Source organism: Rhinatrema bivittatum, chromosome 13, assembly GCF_901001135.1.
Source record: "Rhinatrema bivittatum chromosome 13, aRhiBiv1.1, whole genome shotgun sequence".
Lineage (NCBI taxonomy): Eukaryota > Metazoa > Chordata > Amphibia > Gymnophiona > Rhinatrematidae > Rhinatrema > Rhinatrema bivittatum.
In genome coordinates, this window is record NC_042627.1 from 16326415 (window position 1) to 16346504 (window position 20090).

At 40.8% G+C, this 20090-nt stretch overlaps 1 protein-coding gene across 3 annotated transcripts in view; it reads right to left on the reverse strand.

Annotated features, from left to right (window-relative positions):
• Nucleotides 1-9999: 9999 nt before the first annotated feature.
• Nucleotides 10000-20090, reverse strand: part of LOC115075195 (uncharacterized threonine-rich GPI-anchored glycoprotein PJ4664.02-like) — a 32763-nt gene continuing 22672 nt past the window's right edge. For all 3 annotated transcript variants that reach the window (XM_029575441.1, XM_029575439.1, XM_029575440.1), the window contains 4 exons: nt 19167-19321; nt 17023-17132; nt 15870-15989; nt 10000-10794 (listed from right to left, as the gene is read on the reverse strand). In XM_029575441.1, coding sequence (XP_029431301.1) covers nt 10789-10794; nt 15870-15989; nt 17023-17132; nt 19167-19321 — 391 coding nt within the window. In that variant the 3' untranslated portion in view covers nt 10000-10788. The remainder of the gene's footprint in view (nt 10795-15869; nt 15990-17022; nt 17133-19166; nt 19322-20090) is intronic.

Genomic DNA, 20090 nt, shown 5'->3' on the forward strand with positions numbered 1-20090 from the left:
GGCATGTAAGTTTTTAAAACAAAATCTAGGCAAGTCAGAGAGGTTTTAAGGGTCAGGGCTAACAGGAAAGAAGGGAGTCTTTTTAAACTAGGGGAGTTTGGAAATGCTATCCCTTAACTGGGTGAACTGGGAGAATTAGAAATGGAATAAGCAGGCATCCCTTCTAAAATGTTCCCACTTACGTGGTAGAAGCCAGATTTGCGCACACACGCATACGGCCATTTTAAATTAAGAGCTCTTGTACGCGCGTCCAGACTATTTTATAACATGTGCACATACCCGCATGGGTCACGCAATGACCACCTCCTCCAACATGGGCTGACAAATGCGCGCACACCCACATGCCCACATGCCTGTTTAAAAGTTACAATCTCTCCATAGAACAACACAGGTAGTTTTATTCATAGACAAGTTGGGCAATATTCAGAACCCTGGCTTTGGCTTTCTTACCTATGCAAAGGGGTTTGCTGTGATTTACTCTATGAAAAACTTGACTTGGTCAATAAAGCAAAGATATAGATCTTTCTTATTTTAAACGCCTTAAGAACATAAGAATTGCCATGCTGAGTCAGACCAAGGTCTATTGAGCCCAACATCCCTTCTCTGACAACGGCCAGTCCAGGTCACAAGTATTTGCAGATTCCGAAATGCAGACTGATTTCTTGCTACTCATTCCCGAAATAAGCAGTGGCTATCTCTGGTCTACTTGGCTAATAATATTTTATGGACGTTTTCTCTAGGCAGCTGTTCGAACCTCATTTAAATCCAGCTATGCTAGTTGCCTTGACCACATCCTCTGGAACTGGTTCAACTCCTTCCTTTTGTCACATGACATTTTTATTAAATAAATAAATACATACATACATACCATCTCTTGTTCCTCTTCCTCTTCTAAGTCCTAGTGGTGAGTTATCTAGATGCTGTTAAACACTAGGTGCAATTCTGTTTTCAATGACCTGCAAAAGTATTTTATATGTATGGGATAACAAACATAAGAAATTGCCATGCTGGGTCAGACCAAGGGTCCATCAAACCCAGCATCCTGTTTCCAACAGAGGACAAACCAGGCCACAAGAACCTGGCAATTACCCAAACACTAAGAAGATCCCATGCTACTGCTGCAGTTAATAGCAGTGGCTATTCCCTAAGTAAACTTGATTAATAGCCGTTAATGGACTTCTCCAAGAACTTATCCAAACCTTTTTTGAACCCAGATACACTAAATGCACTAACCACATCCTCTGGCAACAAATTCCAGAGCTTAATTGTGCATTGAGTGAAAAAGAATTTTCTCCAATTAGTCTTAAATATACTACTTGCTAACTTCATGGAATGCCCCTAGTCCTTCTATTATTTGAAAGTGTAAATAACTGATTCACATCTACTTGTTCAAGACCTCTCATGATCTTAAAGACCTCTATCATATCCCCCCTCAGCCTTCTCTTCTCCAAGCTGAACAGCCCTAACCTTTTCAGTCTTTCCTCATAGGGGAGCCGTTCCATCCCCTTTATCATTTTGGTTGCCCTTCTCTGTACCTTCTCCATCACAACTATATCTTTTTTGAGATGCAGTGACCAGAACTGCATTCAGTTATTTAAGGTGCGGTCTCACCATGGAATGATACAGAGGCATTATGACATTTTCCATTCTATTAACCATTCCCTTCCTAATAAGTCCTAACGTTTGCTTTTTTGACTGCTGCAGCACACTGAGCAGACAATTTTAAAGTATTATCCACTATGATGCCTAGATCTTTTTTGTGGGTGGAGAGGCTCCTAATATGGAACCTAACATCTCCATATATAATCAAAAAATGTCTTAGAAATAGCAACAACTATTGACTCCAAGAGGTAAATGCTGAATGATTTGTTGGTCTGTTACTTTGATGAACAGGTTTTGCTCATTTTTGCATAAAGGAACTTCATTTCATCTAGCTTGATGGTACCCTATTATAGAGTCCATCAAGCTAGGGTGAGAGAACATAATAGAAGTTTCATCTTTTTGAGACTTTCCTCACTCCAAATTACATCAAATCTTCACCAAGGTGTACTGTGCTGCTCGTACATCTCACTCTACATGCAAAACTGGCCCCTAAACCACCCCTAACACTGCACCTCAACCTATCAGGTGACCCTCCTATAGAGATTTAAATACTTAACTACTATGAGGGCCTCTCAAAAATAGGGATTATTGCAGTGAGTGCTATGTTTACCACACTATGCGATAATATTTATGCAAAGCGGTAAGTTATGGTAACTTAAACATTTCCATAATTACTCCCCTTTTTGATAACACATTTTGATGAGATCAGTTTCAGAGGGGAAACTCCCAGCGAGTTTCCCATACTATGAGTACAAGTATGTGCAGTGATTTCAAGATGAATGTTTCCTCCCCAGACGTGATCATATCCCCTACTCCCTCATGATGTGAAAGGACATGTGCATCTTCACCCACCCAGAGGGAATATAGCATTTTAAAAAAAATATTTGGTACACGAATGTTTACCCACATGAAAATGCTTTGTTTCCTCTTATTTGTTATCCATGCTCAGATTTCTGGTTTGTTTTTTTCATGACCACCTTTTCCCCAAATTAAGTTGGCTGTTGCTTCTGCTATGCAAATTTTTTATATGTAGTTAGGTAATTCTCAGGATCATTTGGTTTGAATATACTTTATACTTTCCAGAATTTATTTTTTTTTTTATTGTTGGAATTCTCCAGTTTTCACTTTTTTCTATAGTAGAATAGTTATTTTGATCAATGCAGTCTGCTTTTTACATTCCTTATACGATTTCTACATCTTTTAATTATATAAACCAGTGTTATATAAAAAAAAAAAAGCTGACATTGGCAACAGGTTACAGGCATTCTCTCTCCACTGTTATTGTGACAGGTTGCTAGCATTCTCTCCATGCTTTTTAATATATTTGTCAAATAAGAGGACTATGAGAAATTGCAAGAGGACATTGCAAAACAGAGACTGGGTATGCCAATGAAACATAAACAAGTACAAAGTGATGTACTTCGGGCCGCATAACCCAAGTTATAGCTACAAAATGCAAGGTACCACATTAGGAATCACCACTCAGGAAAAAAGGATATAGGTACCATTGAAATCTTCTGCTCAGGGTACTGCAGCCTCCGAGAAAGCAAATAGAATGCTAGGGATTATTAGGAAAAGAATGGAGAATGAAACAGATTATTATAATGCTCCATGGTGCAACCTCATCTTTAGTATTGTATTCAGTTCCTTCACCGAATCTCAAGCAAGATCCAGAAGGGCAACCAGGATGTTCAAGGGAATGGAAAAATGCCCTTATAAAGAAAGGCTAAAGAGCTTAGGACACTCCAGCTTGCTGAAGAGACAGCTGAGGGGAGATATGATAGGTCTATGGAATGAGTATGTGAATCAGTTGTTTACTCTTTCAAAAAGTACAAGAGACCAGAAGACACACAATGAAGTTATCGGGTAATACATTTAAAACTAATAAGTAAAAAATGTTCTAACATAATTAAGCTCTGGCATCCATTGCTAAAGAATATGGTGAAAGCTATTAGCATAGCTGCATTTAAAAAAAAAAAAAAAAAAGGTTGGACAAGTTCCTGGAGGAAAAGTCCATTAACAAATATTAAGGTAGAGTTGCAGAAATCCACTGCTTATTCCTGGGATAAGCAGCTTGGAATCAATGTAGCCTTTGGGATCCTGCCAGGTAATTGGGACCTGCGTTGGCCACTGTTAGAAATAAGATGCTGGGCTCGATGGACCCTCTCTCTGACCCAGAATGGAAAGGCAGATGTTGTTCTTATTAGGACAGGTTCCTAGCACTATTTCTCCATTTTTATATTTATCTCCTAGTCCAAATGCACTCATAATATCCTCTTACTTTTGGCTCACGACTTTAGCCTTAAAATTGCCAGTGATTATAGGAATTAACTTATTTTTTTCCTAGTTTTTCATAAAATTTTTGTTCAAGCTTCCTGTTCATTTGGTATGTAAATGTCTCTCATCCTGGTGTCATGTAGTTTAGCTTTAGTTTCACTGCTCTAATCTTTTCAGATTAAGTATGATTGTCTAAAGTTCCGGATTTTTTTTGGTATAGAATAAAAGCCACTCCCTTTCAGCTATTCTCATTGAATAAATAACTTTTGTTTTTTGTGATGGGCAGTGTTGTGGTGAATATTCCTGCCTCCTTCCAAAAGATGTAATTTCCAAGGTTACGTAAGCACAGGGCCCAGCTATCATAGAACATTTGCTGGAAGAATGTTAGAGCAATAACCAGATGAAGGTTTAGGGCCACCTGATTCACACTTTCTCCCATGGAGATGGAATGGGAGACCTAACCTCCTATTTGCAAAGACCTGATTTTTGTATGTTCTGCATTCCATAAGTACAAGCCAGCTGCTGATAGATATAGAAGGCTCTGAGGACCACTGTGCATAGTAATGGCCACCAACAGCACAAACTTGGCAACTGTTGCTCCTGTTGGAGTCTTCCTCTTGTAAAATTGGCATCTGCTTTGTGCACAGTGTTCTGCCAGATTAGACAGCTGATATATTATTAAAGTTTACTTCTTGAGCTGTGGCAAGCTGTGTAGTATTGGGCCTGCCTCTTGGAGGATTATAGTTCACCATGCACACAGGGTCTTTATAAGTTAAAAACGGATACATAGCCTCCATAAGCTGCTAGATGTAGGGGGTATAAATGCTAGGGAAAGTTATGTTTTACATAATAGCTATGAAAAGTACTATTCTAAGTCTTAAGCATGCAGAAGCTTTTAATGGTCAAACTGCCTCTAAAAACTGAGTTACTGTTAGCTTTGCAAACAAGTTAGAAACAGACTTGGAGGCCATTTTAAACTTCCCATTCAGTTGATTTTGATACTTGCAACCTTGTATTTCAGAACAAAAACACAGGTCCAAGTAGTACAAATCATTTGAAATGGGTGCAAAACAGATTAGGTTGCTATAGTATGGGGTTTTTTTTTTCTGTTTTTAGATCAATGTGAAAAAGTTTAAAATAAGGATTACATAAAACCAGCTTTGTGTTCCTTACAGAAAGAAGGATTAGCTAATATAATTATGATGTTCTTTTCACAGAGGCAGTCATATGAGCTACCACACTAAAACAGCACTGGAACATGGAAGACCAACCTACAACACTTTCAACAGCACCAGAAAAAAAGAAATCCAGAAAACAGACTAAATGTTTCTATATATAAACTGATAGGTGGCAGGCACTCACAGCAAAGCACAGGCTGATTAGGACTGGAACTGGTGAACATTTTCTCACTGTGCAGAGAGGCCTATATTCCCAGTATTAGTACTCTCCACCTGCATACATGTCATACAGAGACTATTCTTAAAAAGGATGCAGTATGCTTGCTACAGACATTTTGACACTTGCAGTTCTGTGTGTGTGGGGGGGGGGGGGTGGTTCAATTGTATATTGCTGTGCATTCTCTCCCATATCACATGCAGGTGAGAAGAGTGGGTTTCCTAATCTCTCTGCTGTACAGCCTGAAGTTAGGGATTGCTGAAGAGTCCCTACTTCCCCCCAAAGACCTTAGGCCATAAGTAACCAACAGTTATAGATTTAGTGGTTAATTGTACTTAGTCTTTTGGGAGGAAAGGATATCTTGACCTAATTATATATAAACGTCAGGATGGCTGTGGCTGAACTCTCCACCTGTCAGAATTCCCAATGAGGTAGTAACATTAGTGAGCACCTAGGGCTCCTTGTTATGGTGCCTGAAAAAGCCTAACTCCTGAGCTAGCAGGCTCCTTAGAACCCCCATTTTTGGAAGATTTTATTCAGGAGAGGATTTCTACTGGCACTGTGAGGAGTGCCTATATAGTTAGAGTTCACGTAGAGAACCTGCCAATTCTGATTTTTATTATTTACAGAGAAGATATTATATATTTATGTAAAGATACTATTTTGTTACTGAGATTAGATTTAAATAGCTAATGACTGAGTTTGTCTACTATAAAATTAATTACTAATAGAGATGGTGGGAAGGGGTAAGTGGTGAACAAAAAAAAAAAAAAAAAAAAAAAAGAATTGGGGTAGTATGAATTATGCCAGGCTACAATCTAGTACTTGGGTGAGATGAACCCTAGTTGAAGAGTTTGAATCTATTCTTTATTTTATAGAATTGGGCAAAAAAGGGCAACTATGCTGGGCAACCTGGTGACCTTTTGAATTAGTGTGCAAGCCCAAAAGCAACCCTTGCCCAGTGCTGTTTTGACTCATAACTGCCCTACTTCTACCTCAAAGGAAAAGCAAAACAAAAAGGTCCTTGATTTGTTCCTTCTGTGACTAGTGAACTACAGTCATACTATGTAATACTGCCGTATTGCCTACGGTATGGTACAGGCGTGAGGGCAGAAGGAATTGGGGCAGTGATGACAAAGCTGAAATTCAACCAACAAGCTTAAGTGGAGCTGAACCAGGGCCCTCATTCTTTCTGCCAAATCTTTACTTTTGCATTTATGTTAAGAAACTTGATTGTAATGTCATTAGGTAATTCCTTATTTATTTAAAATGTACTTGTATAAGTGGCATTGTCAGAGAGCAAGACAGCAAGGAGAAAGAAGGCAAGACATTGTTACAAGTAGGATTTTTTTTTAAGCTCCCCCCCCCTCCTCACTTGAGGTTTATTTCCAAAAATAAGTCACACGGCTTTGTAATGTCAGGCTAAAGCCATTTGTGTTGTCAGGAAAACGAAACTGCCAATGAACTTTTGTTCTTGGACCACTGTGAATATTCAGTGGAAAGCCTAAAAGATATGTGAAGATCTAGAGCTCAGGAGATGGAGGGAAGCTCATTTCTTTAATCTTTAAAGAAAAACACTTAAGTCCTTAGGATTGTGACTTCAAAAAGCACCAGAATACTTCCAACTATGGTTAGATGAAGCAATTTTGACTTTCAAAATTGAAGCTTAAATGCAGCTTCCTTGCAGGAGCACTTGCCTTCTTGTCTGTCTGCTCTGACAAGCTCCTCAATATTTTTACTGTTTGTAAATCTTCCTGTATGCCATTTTTCATAATTGTATATTTTACCTGGCAGTAGACCAGGCTGGTTTTCTTCTAAAGTAAAAATGTTATTTGTGGGCTAACCCTACTATGAATTAAGTGTTGACTATTTTGTCCCTTTCAGGGCCTTACCCTCCAGGTTTCCTCACTGGCAGTTTTGTTCTATAATAGTTTGCAGAGTTTCCATGTGGTCTTAGTACCTGAGAGTACATGACTGTATCCCAGAGCCTAAAGAAGCTGTAGCACAAAGCATTAATTTCTTCTTAGACTTAACAGTACCTTTTAACCAAATCAAAACATTTCAGATGCAGCTGGAACCCAAGTGGAAACACTGAGGTCTAGGACTGGTTTTGTGAGGGTAGCAGTTGTACCGACAAAGTTGCCAACAATTACTATCCACCCTATGTATTTATTGTTTATATACTGATGACATACAATTGTCCTTTCCAAAAACTGGCATTCTACCTTTAAACTTCTTGAACTTGTCTATCCACAATTAAAAACATGGTTATCCCATAATAAAACTATTTAAAAATTTAACAAAAACTGAAATTCTAGGACATCCACATTTCTAAAACATACCATAGTCCATCTCAATTGACAATATATCCATCAAAATCACTGATCAAGTTCAATCTTGGCATTATTCTAGATCCTAAATTAAGTTTTCCAAATCGAATCCATTACTAATACTCTATAAACCTGACGATTCATGCCTATTCTGTATAGTACTTCAGTCCCTGATTTTAACAGGCCTGGACTACTATAACTCCCTTTTATATCTATGGTTACCACAAACCTATTTACATCCTTTACAAGCTTGTCCAAAATGCAGCAGCAAACTTTTCCAACCATAAGCCACAAGAACACATATCACCAGTCCTATTTCACCTTCACTAGCTTCCCAACAAATGCAGAATTCAATATAGAATAGTACACAACCTTGTTCATAATAATCACAACTCATGGTTATCAGCTACTCTACACTTATACGCCCCTTGCAGAAATTTAAGTTCAAAAAGTCAATTACTGTTACAAATTCCATCACCAAAATCCACTAGATTAAACATAACATGTGAATGCACTGGACCATGGAAGTCCAATTCTAAGGAACACTTTACCTCCCTAGCCTTAGACAATTTCCAATTCCAACAAGTTTAAAAAGGCATTAACATCTCTCTACACTAGCCTTTCCAGAATTCTGCAACCCATCAACTCCCCAAAATTAGTTTTTAGTTTCATTTTGTGATCCTTTCCAATATATTTATTCTGATATTTTGATTTTATCATGATATTTCCTAAACCCTGCTCAAGATTTGCTTTTTTCCCCCCCAAACTTGTGTCTATGACCTTAGTTTTTATGTTATTTTAATCCAGCATTAATATTATGTTCATTGTGACCTGCCCTGAACATTGGAGGACATGGGATATAAATACTCTAAAATGTGTCAAGGTGGGAATCAGGGGTTGCTGAACCAAGCTTAGAGGAAACACAGGACAAGGGGAAATGAGTGGGAAGAGGGGTATTAAACTCCATGCTCCAAACAAAATTAAAAAATGTACTCATGCAGGAAGGAGAGAATTAAAAAGTGCAGAGGAAGTAAGGATGGAGGATAAAGGAAAAAATATGGAAAAGGCAAGAGAATGAAAAGGAGGGTTTGAAAGTTAAGACAGATGAAGGTAGGAAGGGGGCATGAAGCAGGAGTGAGGAGACTTGTGGACCGAGTGTTTCTCTAGTTTTTGTATTGACCACATCACCTACTCCCCTGGACTTTTAAATAGACTGGTCAGTCACTCAATTCAACTTGTGTTCTTATTCTTTTTTGCTGAGGGCAGGTGGGTAGTGGTGTGTTTAGTTCACTCACTTTCAAGAGTTGGCTCTTGATTCATTCTGAATTAGGGGGGTTAAGGGAAATGCCCTCAGACCTCACTTGCTAGCACCATAATGAAATGAACTTCCTCGTTCAGCCTTAAGTTAGATAAAAAAAATCTATATACCTCCCTCCACACCAACCCAATTAAAGCAGCTGTAAATAGTCAGCAGGGACATGGGGAAGATAATTTTCAAAAACTTATGCAAATATATTATGTTCATCCACAAAAAAAACAAACCAAAAAAACCCGGCATTTTGAGAATTGCCCCTACCAGAACAGGTAAGTAGATTTACTACTACCCAGGAGGAAAATACATAGGGATGTTGGTTTCAGAGCCTGTGTACCTTCTGGTGTACACTTTGTACCCACTGTAAGGCAGGTGAAGTCAGGTTTTTTTTCTACCTACACTGGTATATTTTCAAAAGGGAACATCCACAAGATGCCAAGTCAACCCAACCTGAACTGCTAGCACCAGATATCGTATGGCTTGTCTTGAAGAATTTTGGGATCATCTTTTCCAATTAAACTTGCATTAGATTTAGGGGGAGGGGGGAAGAGTCCTTTGTACCACACCTTTTCCCTTCTAATATATTGCTTGGATTTGGTATCTACCACATATTTTTTATATCTTGTCTATGGCTTAATTTAGGATAGGCACAAAGATACAGCCTCCCTCTCCACAATTTGTATTTTATTTTAATGTGATATTAAGTTCAGGCTTCGTGGTCTTAAAGAATTCTATCAGCCAAAATAGGCCCATGTTTAATTTTACATTGGGGACTGTATCCTAGCTTTGGTGCTCCTGGGATTCCTCTACATCAAAAGCTTGCCCCCCTCTTCCCTATACTGACTTTTTTTTTTACAATTAAAATGATTCCCCAAAACTTCAAAAAAACTGTTTATACTGTTTTGTAAATTCCCTTGTCTCCACATTTGACTGCCACTGAAAACCTAACCCCTCAGCTATTAACTCAAAATCCATGCTTATGTTGCTACAGGGACCCATCTGCTTCTACAGCTAGATGTTGTTAGGTCAACTCTCCCTAATCCTCTAGGGGAAGGATGAAGAACTTAAACAGTAGACTAAAAGCAGAAGACAAACTATGCACAATACAATTTATTATTAAAACAAGTTACACTTTCCAATAAAAACCCATTTAGAATAAATAGTTTCCTTGCTAAGCAGCAAAGAGCAGAAGCAGTTCAGGTATCCACACGATTCAGTATCACAGGGAGGATGTTGCTAATTCTGGATGTGTAGCTCTACCCCTAGCTCGTGTAGCCTTGCATTTCACAAGCAGGGCACTCTGGGGGTGAAGAGCCACAAATGCCACATTGGGACCCGCCCCTGCTGACCTGGAATCATAGCAACACTGGAGGGGGAAGGTGCATCCATGTTCCACCTCCCACTTCTGAGGTGATCATTCCCCTTCCCTTTCACTGCATCCCAATGATTCCTGTAATGCTCAGTTTGTGCTAACTGAAGCCAGATACCTGTCAGTCATTCTTCTAATGTTTCTCTTTGCCACTTTGAAGATTACCCAAACTTTAGCATAAATTACTTGTGGGCTCCTGTTTGTTTTGAAAGCCACTTTAATGAGTTGTCTTTGCTTGAACTGTAACTGCAATAATTGCTATCTGCAGAACACAAGCATATTTACAGCCAAACATTGTTCCTCCAATTGTGTCCAAGCCTTTATCCAATGTGTGATGGATGCTCCCTTGTTCAGTTATTCTTGCCCAGCAGTAGCTTACAGCACACACCCAGGAAAAAACCCCAAAAACTTTAAGAACCAGACTGTAGGCAGGACGAACATGGTATCCAAGGACACTTCAGCACTGCATGCCTCTGGAGATCCCATATAGGCCTCCAGGTGATTCAAGGCTGGAGTGAGAACAAATGCAAGAATATTTAGTGTTATCACCCAAAAATAAAATTTCACCCTTTCAAGATGTATAAGGTGGTCTTCCACCCCATTACCTCAAGATTATAGCCTGCTGATCCACAGAGCTCAGCAGGTTACAGTTAACTCACAGTAATAAAAATAAAGACATGGTTTAATAAGAGTTCTAACTGATTTGATTTCTAACACAAGCTTACAAACCCAAATTGGTGTTACCAGTCACCATCATGTATAAATTGCAACCTTCAACACAAATTGCTTTAGGGAGATCCAGAAGAGACGTTTTCTAAACATTAAATCATTCTCTACTTTTAAGGAAAGCCAGGTCATTCCATTGTGACAGACAAAATTCACTCACTAGATGGTCCCTATCTTAACACAGATACACTTTGCTCAACTAATAAACCTCATTGCAAGTCTTTTGTGCCAGTGAGTGGGCAGCCAGTGGAGTCAGGCTAGGACAGGAATGATATGAACACATAATAGGGTTCCAGAGATTAGATGGGCAGCAGAATTCTGGAGAGACTGTAGGAGGCTTAAAGAGAATTACAATACCATACTAATGAAAGAATTAATGATTGGCAGAATTGTTTCAGAAAGGCTTAATAGAACATGCACAATTTACAGAAACTGCTCTAATCAGGGACTGAATTTGTGGGTGCAGGGAGAGAAAGCAATTAGGATTCCTAAATCTCTAGCTTGAGACTTGATAGGTCTTAAAATACTATTCCAACTAGTAGGGGCAGAACTATGTCAGAGAAAAAGCAATACAATCTCAATCTTTGTAAGATTTAATGCAAGACTATTGCCGGATAGTCATTTGCTAATCTTCGAAAAGCATTGAGAAAGTTTATCAAACGCAACAGAAAGTGGTACAGAAGAAAAATTGTTTCATCTGCATACAATTTAAAGGAAGTATCCAGCTCAAAGAATGCTGCATAAAGTTAGCAAGTAAATATTTAATACAGGAGACCGTGAAGAACTCTGAGGAATACCAGTAGTTAAGGCAAAGGGTTTGACAATAAGTTGCCTATTACTACTCTATAGGACTGATCTGTTAAGAGGAAAACCAGTGAAGGACTATGAAGGTGATAACCACTCCCAATGGCCCAGGGGAATGTGATGATTAAGAGTTATCAGAAGCTGCAGACAGATCAGACCAAATCGTACTTAAAACCCTTGTCAAATTCCATCCTGATAGTATCAAATGTTGAGAGAAATAATTTCATATTGTGATGGGGTCAGAACCCAAATTGTGCCTTGTGTAAGATATTGATGACCAGAAAATACTGCAGTTGACTTAAGATTTTTTGTTGACTTTAGACAGCATAGAGAGAACACACGAGACTATAGTTTGTTAACTCAAGAGGATTTGAATTGAGTTTGTCCTGCCCTAAAAGAAGCCAACTAGAGGGCATTACACTCTGGCAAGAGATGCTTGTACCATAGAGTTAAAACCACCCAGATCAGACCTCAACCTTAATTAGGGTAGTTTTAACATGAAGAGAGCAATGATTATCCTTTAAATGAGGCCAGAAGGTTACAGACCTCTTTGGGAAAGGTGGGGGGGGGGGGGGGGGGTGGGGGGAGTTGAACTCTGGCCCTAGTCAGGGGTGGTAGAACTCTTACTTGCAAATTGTTCCTTCATTCATATTTCACACTTGGGGGAAAAAAAAAAAAAAAAAAAAAAAAAAAAAAAGGGCAATAATTGATGAGAAAGAAGATACAGTGGAAAGCTCATCTTGTGGCAACACAAAACAGTTAACCAGAGAGAAAGATGCAATTTAAGAGAGATGTGTTTGAAGTATATTCCTATTCAAGTTATCTTCTAGAACTGCTACTCTTTACACTACCTGCACTCAGCTTGGCAAATCTTCATGTCTGATGAACCAAAGTATGTGATGTTTGTAAGGCATATAAATCAGTTTCATGGGAGCTAGTCAAGGGCAGAGTCTGCCAGCTGGTAACTTAGTCTTCTACTTTAAGATTGTTAGGAATATTGGGGAATACTGAACAGTTGCACAAGTGCCCAATTTCAATAGGCAGATGGCACAAGACTGAAGGATATGGGGTGGTGCCTGAGATTTAAGGCCACAGGCTCAAACAATTAAATGGACTATGGAACTAGCATGACAGTCAAGAAAAGATTGATGAGTGGTCCAGTAATGTATGTCCTGGATTTTGTGTAGGAGTGTAAGTGATCTGGGACCATTCCAAAGAATGCATGGAGGTCAGAAGAAAGCCACAGCTAGTAGAAAGGCAACACATCTGCATGCACGTTAAAATCTAGGACTACACATTGTGTGTCAATTTTTGAAGCTAATGACTTCCTGGTACTATGATGCACAGAAATCTGGGCATCACTAGTGTAGGTGCCCAATCCTTCTCAAATGCCAGTTTGTAACTAAAGGCAACCGAGTGAGCTAGTTTATACCAGGTTAATTGATAGCTACAGTGGGTTCCTCATTGCATGCCTGTCTGAGAAAGGAGGAGAACCTGAAAAGCAGTTAGACAAGCTAAAAAAAGCAAAGACCATAGCCAACATGATTAGAAACATATCCTATCCAAAAGATAGAAAAGCATTTTTCAATTTAGTGTTTGAGTGCGTAATTCAGTGATCCAATTGCTGTATAGCTCTGGAGTAACCCGGGCACTTTGGGTTATGTATAAGCCCTGGGTATTTAGTGACAGTGTCAGCTAGTCAGAGGATGAATGGAGGTTGGGAGGTCCACGCAGATGCAGCCCCTCCTTCTGTGGGGTTTGCCATGGCCATCCCACTTATACCTTATAACTGTGCTCCAGCTACAGCTCAAGGGCAGTTTTTTGGGTTTAGTACTGAGTACAGAAAGTAGAGAGGTGTTGGATCGTTATTATATAAGCCCAGCTGGTTTCAGCTAGGCAAGCCCTGCTTGGTGGTCCCGACCAGGGAAAGGAACAATTCCTGACATGACTTGTCTGGTTGGATTATTCCACTCTGGATCATTTTATCAGGGCCTCTGGAGCTTGTTCAGAGCTTGGCTTAAGAACATGCCATACTGGGTCAGACCAAGGGTCCATCAAGCCCAGCATCCTGTTTCCAACAGTGGCCAATCCAGGCCATAAGAACCTGGCAAGTACCCAAAAACTAAGTAGATCCCATTTTACTGTTGCTTAGGGAATGGGGAACCTGGGTCTGGGCAGGTTAGAGAAGACCTGCCCTCCATTTGAGCCTCTGGAGGGGGGTAGTTCTGCCCATCAAAAGGACACCCTGCCCACTGGGGGGGGATCCTATTTTCCCAAGCCCTGGAGGATAAGAATCCCCCTGGCTGGTGTTTGACCTTCCTGCATAGATTGAGGAGGAAGTTGTGGCTAGAGAAGTCATTGTGCTGCTGTGAACTAGGATTGTGTAGTTTATCATTTTATCGGTAAATATTTGGACACTTAACAGTGGTTCCAGTCTCTTTGGCACACTGTGGGACTGACATCCATTGATTGCCTGAGGGAAATTAAGAGGAGTCAAGGAAGCCCCCCTTAGCACTCTGGGCCCTGGGGAGTCTCCTCTCCCAACCAAGGATCCAGGCCCTGGAAGGAAGTGTTCAAACTAGCCTGGGAGGTTCCTGACCCCCCACACACATTGTGACCTCATCAGGTAGCAATCCACACCCAGAGTTGGGGCTACAGTGGATACTCTAGAACCCAGTTCAGATCTGGATGCATCTCCCATAGGATTCAACAGGTTGGAAATCTGATTGTTGGCAAATTGATACTTTTCTGGTGCATAACGGATATGTAGGTCAAACTCTTCAACCCTGTGGCTTTTGTATTGGACTCAAAAATATTGTAGAACAAAACAAAAGCTTAATGAATGCTTGTAGTAATCTTCCCTCCAAATATACCTAAAACCTTCCAATGGGAAATTCTCCCCTCCCAAACTAGAACAAGCTCACTCTACTAGCATTACAGAGAAGAAGTGTCCCAGAAACATCCAGCAGAAGCCTGGTAGCTTTACTCTTCCATCCCCACCACAGACACATGAGCAGCACTGTGTGCACCTCTGACAGCTTCAGTTGGATGTCTGAATGTGTGTGTGGGGGGGGGGGGGGGGGGGGGGGGGGGGGGGGGGGGGAGGTCTAGGACCTGCTGGTGCCACACATTCAGGCAGACTGAAGTTAGCAGAACAAGGCACTCAAGTGATGCTTTCCTCCCACTGACAGGAGGAGTGTAGCATAAGTTTGGTGTGCTATGAGAATTGAGCAACCTGGAACATGTGCTACTTAAAGATTGAAAAGCACAGGCTAAAGTGTATCCAGATTCCTCCTAATTGAGGTATGGTGGGGTTTTTTTTGTTTTTTTTTACCCACAAGTTGGAAAGGCTGTAACTGAAACCACCAGTAAGATACTCCTAAATGTGATGCATACCAAAAGTGAGAGTAAGGAGGCCCCTGGGAACTGGTGTGACTTGAGGTTACACTGGTTTCCTGCAAGAGTCACTGCAGCACTGACCCTCGGATAGTTTGCTGTCCTGAAGTTGTGATGCTCAGTCTGTACTGATTTTGCTAGGACAACAGCTTGGAACCATTCTGAACTACAGCCAATAGTGTCCCTTCTCTCATTTCAACTGGCGTGGAAGAGAGAAACCATTATCTACTGCTGGTCCAACCACATGCAATGTATATGGCTTTTTTTTTTTTAATTTGCAATCAGTTCCCATGTGAGAGCTGGTTCCACAGCATTGCTGGTCTGGAGCCAGCTAACTGGCTAAGGTAGAAGAGACTGCCATTGGTAAAGCTAAAGAACCCCTTTGAGTCCATCTGATGAGGGGTCTTGTGAGATCTGTGATGGTATCTGCTGAGTAAGACTTGACAGCTGTTCAGACCATTTACTTAGAAATCCATTGGTAGGTGCACATAAAGCATTGTCCACAAGTATAACTAACATTGCTCAGACTTGTATGCCTAATGCCCACTTATCAGGTCCTGCCAAAAAAGTCTGTATTGGCCATGTCACTGTTACCAGGATACCAATTTTATACAGGTGTAGTACAAGTATGAGTACTATGGAACCAAAGCAGCATTACCTGCTCAAGAACGGAGCAGAACCCCCGGTTATCCAGCTCGACTGCACACTGTCCGATTTCCTCACGACGCCCTTGGATTGTGGCCTTACTCCGACGACCAAGCAGCCCTGACTTCAGGAACTAGCAAGAGATCAAGGCAAAGATTAAGCAAATCCACTTTGCTCTAACACTTATGGTAGATTATATTTATTCTCTATACAAGCTACCATTACACAGGAAAAGCCTTTACAAGTCTATTTTCCTCTTGCATTCCATCCCAAAGCAGCCATGTTTTTAAACCCACTCTTACATCTGGTCCTATGCCACTAGTATCCTGAAGCTTTCCACAAATTCTCACTTAAACCTCTATCATGGGTGGATAGCTGTGTGGAACAGGATGGCACAGTTTTGCCTAACCCTTTAAGACTATAGAGAAATGACCTATAGGGGGTGTGTGCCCTGTGATTGTAAGCCAGAGTCCTGACTTTGAGGAGTGTAGGAATTAAGACTAGTCCAGAGGGACAGGACCTGTCTTGTGTTTAAGGATCTCTTAAGCTTGTCTGTCCTGCCAGCTCAGCAGGCCCTTTGATTGCCATAGATGCTGAGAAGCCAAAGGATTACTTTTAGACATTAGATGAGTGGCTTGGTCAGTTACAAACAGAAGATCCTCAGTTTTTCTTTCAAGTTTCCTTTGAGTGCTAGTGAGATCTAAGGGATGGCCGATGCATATAGTTTGTTGGGAAGAGCTACTCATCTTAATGCACTGCCGAATGAAGAGCATTTTTGCTGTGAAACCCTGTGATTCATGCTTGTGAGTTATTGCTGACTGCTGAGATAAGTGAAATAAGCCATTGTGAGACATTTAATCCTATCGTTATGAGTGATGTTTAAAGGTCTACCTAGGGATGGTAGAAAGATAGATTTATGTATAGGGCAGTCTGATAGTCACAGGGGAAATAACCCAGTTTAGTTTCCCTACCTAGCACAAGATCTGTATTCCCTTAAGCATCTCAGCCAGGTCCAACTCACCCTCTTACCTGACCATTGTTTGTGGACCATCAGAGCTGATGCCAGGACCACAAAAGAGCCAGAGTTCTGTTTTGTGTGCCCATGCAAAAAATAGATTGGGTACTCAAAATTCATATTTTGCTGCTTTGAACTCTTAGGGTCTTACCAGAATCACCAGAATGGGTATGAAAAGGATGCCCAGGCCACACATGACGATGATTGCAACAGCAAAGCCTGGGAAGTCCGCATATTCAAAGGGATGGTGGGGCTTGGAGTCTAAATTCACAGGAAGGGAAAGTATTAGAAATCTGAGCAGTCCATGTTACAATAAGCAAACCTTTTGCTCACACGTTTAGCATGCCAAGTCATCGAGCAACGAGATTGTGATTTTTACAAGTTACATGGAAAGTGTTTTTTTTTTTTAATGATACTAGCGAAGTCTTAGATGTAAATGAGGAAGTTAGGAGACTTGAGGGTCCTCTTGCCAACTTTGGTGGAACTTTTTTTTTTTAAACTTAGTGAGGGTTTTGTTTTTAGTCATAAGAGTTCAAAACCACCATCTGTCAGTGCAATGTCTAAATGTTCAAACCTTCTGGAGATTTTGCAGAGTGCAGGAGGCTAGGGGGAGCTCCCAGCTTTTTCTCTGGTACTGCCATGTAGCTGGGCTATTGGTAGTCTAAGCCATATTACTCATCACTTCCACCTCCTGTCCAACAGGGGGTGCCGGAAGAGATGCACCAGGGTTGCCAACCACCCAGAAATTTAGCAAAGATTTGCAGGCAGGTCCATTTTTATACCGATTTTATAGGCAGCCTGTAAAAGTGTGGACCATTGAAGTCCTGACTGGCAAACTTTCCTCCTCACCCTGTGCCCTCATCCTTGTTTGAACAGCTGCAGTCATCAGGATAAATCCACCCCATCTCAGTAGACACCTTCTGGGACCAGATACAGATAAATTGTAGGCAGGGTTTTCTAGCCATAAACACACTACCTCCAGCTCCCAGTGATGGAGGGAGCTGGTAGAAATGCTGCTGAGTTTACAGGCAAGTCCATTTTTCTCTTTATAGACCAGGCAGCCCTAAAATTTATGGAAGGCCTGTGAGTATCTGACCTATGCAATGTGTGGGAATGAAAATATGCTTTTGCCAGCAAGAATCCAAGATCCCTGGAACAAACAAAGTTCCTTGTGCACAAACTCCCATAAAGTCTTTGTCTACCCAATTTCATTCCTGATACAATGTCCTAGATTCCACTTGATCTCAAAGAACTGAGGGACAGATTAGGAATCTCAACTCTTGAATTCTGTTATTTTGTCTCCACCACCTCACCCGAGACCACATTAATTTTTCCCCAACACTTAAGTTCTGTTGTTGCTTCTAAGCCTACCCACCTTGGAGCCTCCTGTTACAAAGAATTCCCTCCTTTAAGAACAGTTTGCTTCTTATGCATGCCTGAGGAATTTGAATGTGCCATACCCCTGTCTCTCCTCTAATGGGTACAGTACATATTTACATTCTCATCTCAGGATTTGGTGCCTACCCTGTAGGTTGGTAACCTCCAACTGCTCCACCCAATCTATAGCCTTATGGAGATAGGGCCTCAAGCATTGGATATAATCACAAGACTTGCACAGAAGCATGACCACCTTTTCCCTATTGTATGCCTCTGTATGCATTCTAGCATCCCTCTGGCTTTGGCTGCTACATTACATGTTTTATTATGCCAAGACAACCCAGAGATCTTGCTTCCAAGTGCATATCAGTTTCACCTCCCCCCTCTTTTCTCCAATCACACATTGCTCTTAACTTCCTGTACCTCAACTAATGCAAGAGTGCAGAATTCTGCCAAGCATGCTACTCCAAAACTATCTACCCTCTCAGATGCAAGAGGGCCCCATCTATATATTCAGAGTATCATTTTTCTTGCCTATTCCTACCGTTTTCACTCTCCCCCTCCCACAGACCAAAGGATATAGTAGAGATGCATCCCCATGCCAGAAGCTAACTTCACCACCCCTTACCCCAACATCACCTCTGTACATTTACCACACAGTATTACCTGCATGACTTGTCTGCTCCTGCCCTCTGAAATTAATGGCATTTCTTGCATGCAGCTATGGTTACAGGAGCACAGGCCAAATGGATCAGCAGAATTCTATACTAAGTATCATTCCATAGGATGCTATGTTTTTAGATTCAATTTTCTATTTTATGCATAAGCACGCAAACTTCAATTGACCTATTGCATCAGCTTCTCCCTTTTTAGATGCATTACCATGGTATTCTGTAACCATGCAACTGCAGTTCTTACCTCCAACAGTAAAAGAGAATGGATCCACGTGGAAGGTTGACCCAGCCAGGACTTTGTCAGAATCAACTGAGCGGCTGAGTGTTTGCAAAATATCTTGACTAGCTGGTGCTGGCCGCTGGAATATCAGGTCCCCCCGACAGATCATAGACCCGCTCCTGCAGATAGGGATATAGTGCTTTAGTCTTTCCAGGGGAAGAGCCTGGTTACTGCTGACAGATCAGTAGAACCAGGGCTAGAAGTCTGGCTCAGGACATGGATACAACTCAAGAGCTTTGTCCCTTAGAGGGAGATTCAAAAGTTACAGGAATCAGGTGTGCTCTGAACACAATGGCCTCATTGCTGTAGCTACAGTTGACTTCCAATTACATTAATTCCTCGATTTCATTGCACTTTATATTTAGATTTATTCACAGTCCCAAATGTAACCTTATCTTCTAGATATGAGCATATGAGCCATACAGACTCAAGAGTTTAGAATTAGAAAGCTTAAGTAGCAATAAATATACATAAATGCCAGGCTGGGTCAGACCAATGATCCATCGAGAACAGCATCCTGTGACTGGCCAGTCCAGGTCATTTGGAAGTACCCAGATTTCCCTGCTCATTCCCAGATGTAGGAGGTAGCAATTCTTGTGCCTAATGGATTTGTTCTTTAAAAAAAGCACAACCACAAACTTGTCTAAAAACCTTTAAACCCAGATGTGTTAACTGATCACATCCTCCAGCAATAAAATTCTACACCTTGTGGGCTGTTTGCCTTATGAAGGAATAGTTACATTCCCCTTTATTTTGTCATCTTTTAAAATTTCTGCTATATTGGAGATGGGGTGACCAAAACAATATTCAAGGTAAGGTCACACCATAGATCTATAAGGGCAAGATGATCAGTTTTATTCTCCATTCCCCTTCAAAATCCCTAAATTT